This window comes from Cyprinodon variegatus, unplaced genomic scaffold, assembly GCF_000732505.1.
Source record: "Cyprinodon variegatus isolate N-32 unplaced genomic scaffold, C_variegatus-1.0 Scaffold545, whole genome shotgun sequence".
Taxonomy (NCBI): Eukaryota; Metazoa; Chordata; class Actinopteri; order Cyprinodontiformes; family Cyprinodontidae; genus Cyprinodon; species Cyprinodon variegatus.
Window position 1 is genome coordinate 40,665 of NW_015150998.1, and position 5,832 is coordinate 46,496.

General features: G+C 36.9%; 1 protein-coding gene across 1 annotated transcript in view; it reads right to left on the reverse strand.

Moving 5' to 3' along the window:
- The window catches only part of zzz3 (zinc finger, ZZ-type containing 3), a 22,013-nt gene that overhangs the window by 4,533 nt on the left and 11,648 nt on the right, over nt 1-5,832 (reverse strand). The window contains exons 8-9 of the mRNA XM_015391522.1: nt 4,754-4,903; nt 1,142-1,276 (exon numbers count right to left, since the gene is read on the reverse strand). Coding sequence (XP_015247008.1) covers nt 1,142-1,276; nt 4,754-4,903 — 285 coding nt within the window. The remainder of the gene's footprint in view (nt 1-1,141; nt 1,277-4,753; nt 4,904-5,832) is intronic.

Here is a 5,832-nt window from a genome sequence, read left to right on the forward strand (position 1 = left end):
TTGAGGATTAAATTCGTTGCCAACGCTTTTAAAAGTAAATTTTTATAAGAAGGAAAACCATGATCATTGAACCCCTTGCTGGTTCCTTTCACTGTGTGGACATGTGCCACGTCCTGCAGGGAAAATGAATCAACATCTCTATACAGCATCTGCAGAGGATAGCATGAAGTGCTCAGGAAATCTCCTAGTAGGTGGCTGGATTGATGGTGGATCAACAGCAGCAGGTGGCATAACGTCTCAAACTATCAACGATTGTGGAAACTTAACACTGGACAAACATTTCCATTTGCCATGATTTCCAAATGCAATGTGGAATTTACTTTTTACTTTAAAGGGATGTTGAATTTACTTTTGGATTCTAATGCTATCGTTCACCTTTTCCTTCCACTCAATTTTCTGTCAGTTTGCTTGAATGCAGCACTCTGAACATCCAGCTTCTTCAGCAAAGACATCTTGTTGATAACCCTCTGTTAAGGCTGTCCTATGGGCATCTGCCATGTCACAAGTCTTTCCCGTGATTGTGTAGGCTTCTGGCCCAAAGAGAGAAACCATTTAAAGACTCAGAAAACCGAGGGTGTATTCTAAGTTAATTAGCATATTAGGGTGTGAGTTTCCAATAATAAACTGTTTTTTACAGTATTCTAATTTTGTGAGACACAACTGTGGATTTTTAATATCTGTAAGTCACAATAATCAAAATGATAAGAAACAAAAGATTTCAAATAAATTACTCTATGTAATATTCAGATTTTGGTAGATGAACCGTTTAGAAGCCCATTGCATGATACCGCCACTTAAAACACTTATCAATTTCTTCCACCTAAAATTTCAATTGACGTTGCAATATTTACTCTTGGCTCATTTGAAATGCAGCTCTCTTCCTTGTGTTTATTGCGTGCCCTAATAGGCTTCAAATAAAACGTTGTTTTTTAAATAGTTTTTCTCATTTCCCTTAATTTTCCCACATGTGCAATTTCCTTTGGTTTATTACATAAAATCCCAATGAAAGAAAATCTGTGTTTGGAAGGGTGGGAAAATATCTATGAACATTCCTGTCAGGTACTGTAGACATGGCATACAGTATGCAGCAAGATATTGTGCTAAAAGTCGGCGCCACCCTTTGGTGTTGGGAATGCTTCACCTTATAACCCATGTGCTGCACCCTGGCGTTGTCCTCTCGAATCTCCTGGAGCTTCTGTTTTTTCAACCTCTTCAGCTGCAAAAGCTCTTTGTACTCTGGTAAGTTCCTCAGCTCAACAGGAACACCCTCCTCATCCTGAGATTGTTGAAACAAAAATAACAGCAAGGAGGAGTCAGAGCTGGGGAAGCACAAACAAAACATCTCAATGTGACATTGAAAACCTATTATGATGATGAGTTTTCTGATTGTTCTAATCTTTGCTGAACACGCACAACCTAAATGGGAACATAGTTTTATAGTTAAGGCAGCAGAGTTGTGCCAAGTACATATTGTCTTTGATCTAAAGGATAAAAAGAGAAAAAAGATGTTTACAATTAGATTGAACTTTCTGCCTGAATGAGCCTCGCTTTAGTTTTTAAAAAAAGGAAAAGAGACTAAATTACATCTGAAAGTCCTGCAGAAAGTAGTCACACTTGAAGCTTCTTTACAGTAGTGCTAGAAAGCTGCCATCTTACCAGCTTTAAGCATGAAATTATTCCCTAAACATTGAAATAAAGTCTAAGCAGGTGAAGGTTAACCTCATATAACATAAGACAGCATAGCAGGGTGATGGGAGAAAAAAACATCTGTGTTAGCAGCAGGCTTTGGGGAACCAGTTTTACTTAAAGGTTATTGCCATCAAAGGGCCAGAAGAAATGTCAGAGCTTTGATAACACTGAGCATCAGGAGCTGTGTAGTTCAAATAGGAAAGATACACCAAGCTTGCAGACCCTCACTCCTGTTTATTTTTAACAAACAAAATGGCCACGACAGGCGGTAAAATAAAGCAGATCTGAATATTCCATTGATTGCAAAGATCTCAAAGTGCAGCAAGAGAAAGAAACTGTGGTTAGTTTGTTCCATTCTAAATAGATCTGAGAGGCAGAAATGAACAAGGGCTCTACAGGCATTAAACTGACTTTTCAATACCTTTCTAGATGATATTTGTGAAGTGTCCATAGAAAGGAAATCATACTAAATAAAATATTTATTCAGAAACAAGTATGACGGATCAATGTGATTTTGTAGAAAACCTTAAAGCTATTAAATGAGGTTTAATACAAAATACCAGGGTAAAGCTAGCAAGGATATTACCCAAGTCCCCATAAGAGTTTATTTAATATATCAGTCTGCTGGAGGAAAAATCAATAACATGTTAGGAGGAGGCAAAGTGATTTTAAAATCTCTGTCTTTTGAAAGTTTTCTTAAAAGTAGAAAATAGCTTTTCAGAACTACATTTTTTACAGCAGTTACTGAGAGTTTGGTGAGGCTGCTTTGCAGATCTGAACCAGTTTAACTGCAGATCTGAACCAGTTTAACTGCAGATCTGAACCGGTGTAGGTACCAGATCTGCTCTGGTGGTCAGATTTGCTCGGGCCCTGTGCATGCCAGTGACGTTACGCTACATGATTGGCTGAACGTTGCCACATGATTGAAAACGTTGTCGTTGTCCAGACAATGATAACATCACGCAGCATCAGTGTGCAGAGTCGGGAGCATCTGTAGCGTTAGCGCGTCTAATGACCAATAAAGTTTTACCTGATCGATGAAAAAACTGAAAAAAATCTGTTTATGTTTTTTTTCCAAAGTAACTGCAAGACCGTGATATAAAGGGGGAGAGCTGGGTAGCACTGTGGCTAGCTGTGATCAGTAGCTAGCAGGTTAGCCTCTTTTAGCTCAGTCAGTTAGACATATTACGCTACACTACTTTTAAATTTGTGTCAACAACAACCGTTTGTTTTCTATAAAATCTCAACAAAAGTCATTTTTAAGATGTCCCATTTGTCCTCCCCTGCCCTCAGATCTTAATAAAAACAATAAAAATAAGCGGAGACTTTTTTTTTGCCACTTTGGTGAATGTCCTTCAAGGCTGACAATGATTGTTTTCTACTTTCGGCTACTTTAGATCTGCAATTAAATGTAAAACAATAGCAAATAAAGGTAATAATATGTTGAGACTCCAAAAGAGATTTGATCCTTAAGAAACGGGTGCAATATAGTTTGTCCAAGTGGAGTTGCCATATGTTGACATCATAAGAAGTGGGAGGGCCCCGAGCAGATCTGGTACCTACACCGGCCGCCCTGCAGATCTGAGCTCCCTCGCTCTACGATCCTTGTCCTTCATAAAGATTCATTAAATATCTGATAAATTAAGGCCTGAAAACTGAATGAACATTGATTAAAAACATAATCTGATGTACACTGTGTACAACTCTAATAAAATGGTATGATCAGGGATATTCATAGGGATGGAATTAATATACAAGTATATTAATTGTTACACATCAGGAGTTTATCTGTAACATACAGTCGATGCCAACATTATTCAGACGTTTGGTAGATAAATTACTTTAATGACTGATTGGATTTGGCTGATGCCAATGAGGCCTCGCAACCTTAACTACTTTAAATCATTCAAGCTTAATCGTATGACAGAAGCAGTTGGTTAGCCACTAAATGAAAGCTCAGGTTGCTGAAAGGTCAATAAACACAAACTTTAAACACCAGTTTTCAAGGGCCAGTACCCTGCAACTATTTAATCTCTATTCTGCTTCAACAAACCCGAAACAAATAAATTAGGTCGTTAATCAGCTTTATAGCTCTACTGAGGAGGTAATTAACCCAATTTGAATTACCAGTCCTTGAGAACGAGTGTGACAACACTCCTACATAAAATCCAACTTCCACTGAAAGCAGTGACGGTAACACTCTTCTTTTTTTATAATTTTGTCAAGGTTGGTATAAGATAAAAGTGCAAATAAAATGACCAAAAGGCATCTGACTAATTTAATACATTTTTATTTCTATCTCACTTGTAATTTTGAATAACTGTCTCATTCACATCTTTGCTGGGAAAAAAAAAACAAAAAGCTTAATTTTAATTATTGTCATTATGTGATTTCAGTGATTATGGGTTTCAATGCATGATTAGCTTTTTTTTTTTATTTGCAAAAATGTATAAACAATATATAAAGACTAGAACAAAGCAGTACAGGTTACTTTCAACTCTGGCTGTCTTTATAACTGTTGAGTTTAACCATTTACTAAAATCCCTCTTTTTTAAGTCTAATCTTGTTAAGATTTTTGCTTTTATAATAAAAAAAAAAGAGAAAATACTGGTTAAAGAACAAAAAATAAAGTGTAAATCCCTAAGGAGGCTACCATAAGGGAGTTTAGAGAGCATAATTCTTTAAGAAGAGAGGGGCGGTTAGTTGTCGGCCTTTGAATATGTTGCGGGGTTTTTTTGCTAACCTGTGTTGGGGTATTTATGGCTTTATAAAATCCTTTTGATGGTAAAATCCTTAACTCTGAAATACAGACACCTAACAAATGAATACAGCCAGCAACGCATTGATGGAAATAGGAATAAATCAAGACATGAGTATGTTCTTTGTAAATGATGGATAAAAAAGGGACAGAGAGGAGCGCTTTAAATTAAGACTAATAATGCGGCAAAGATTGAGAGAAAAATAGTCATAAGCAAGGTAAATTTAAAATCTGAGTTGTGTAGAAAACCTAGACACCAAAAAAAGGTTAAAGGACAATATTCTAGCAGCTGAGTTCCTGACCCACCGAATCATCAGCAGACGGGTCCTGCACACTGCTGTAATATGCTGAGCGCTCTTCTTCATCATCCATGTAGACTGGAGGCTCGTAGGAGGTTAGGAAGGTGGATGGTCGGTACAGATGCTTGTTTAGGTGATGCTGTCTCTTACTGGAGGCCTAAAAGACAATCCGAGACGGTTACATAGATACGATAACTACATCTTGAGGAAAATTATGCAGTTTTACACAGATAATAATGTATAATAATAATGTAATGATAATGTCAGACACCTCAAACCACGGTTTGTTTGCTAAATATTAAAGGCTGGAGATTTTTTCACCAAATGCATTAGAAACCATTCATGCTCTCCCCCCCCCCAGAGAGAAACATGATTATAAATATTTACTGTAAAAACTGAAAAAACACTAAGTTTAAACTTCAATGTGAAACATAACGTAGAACCCGAGGTGCTGTTCGCTTATTTATTTGCTAAATGGGCCCAAAACTGGAGTACAAGAAATGTCCCATATCATGATGCCAACACCACTGTGCTTCCTAGTGTCCTGCAGCATGAATTCAGCTTTTTTAGGATCATCTGACAAACTTTTTTAGGGAACTTTTGAGCCAAAAATTTAACTGTTTTTCTAGGTATGCACTTTGCTTTGGATTTCCATTTTAGGACAATTCAGATAATTTTTAAAAGATAGAATATAACATGTTTTATTCTCCTTGAACTACTTTCTAGATGTGGTGGAAACATTTAAATACTCAATTGATCCCACAGTTAGGTTGTGCAGGATTTTAAAAACCTATTGGAACCCTGTGTTTTACACAACAGTTCATAGAAAATTTAAGTTTTTAGATTGGATTAGAGGCTGTACGAGAGCTCAAGCTGTAATCAATACAAGCAAACAACAACAAGCCTTTTCCCATCCAGTTTTGACTAAAATAAGCTTAAAATGACAACAAAGTCCAGAATGAAGAGGAGCAAAGACCCAGGGAGCTTTACGGTGTGAAAATGGTTGAGAAAAATGTTAAATGATGGACAGAACAGCTGTATTCTCAGGTATATATTTTTCTTAGGTTTTGCTGCGTTGTTGTTCCC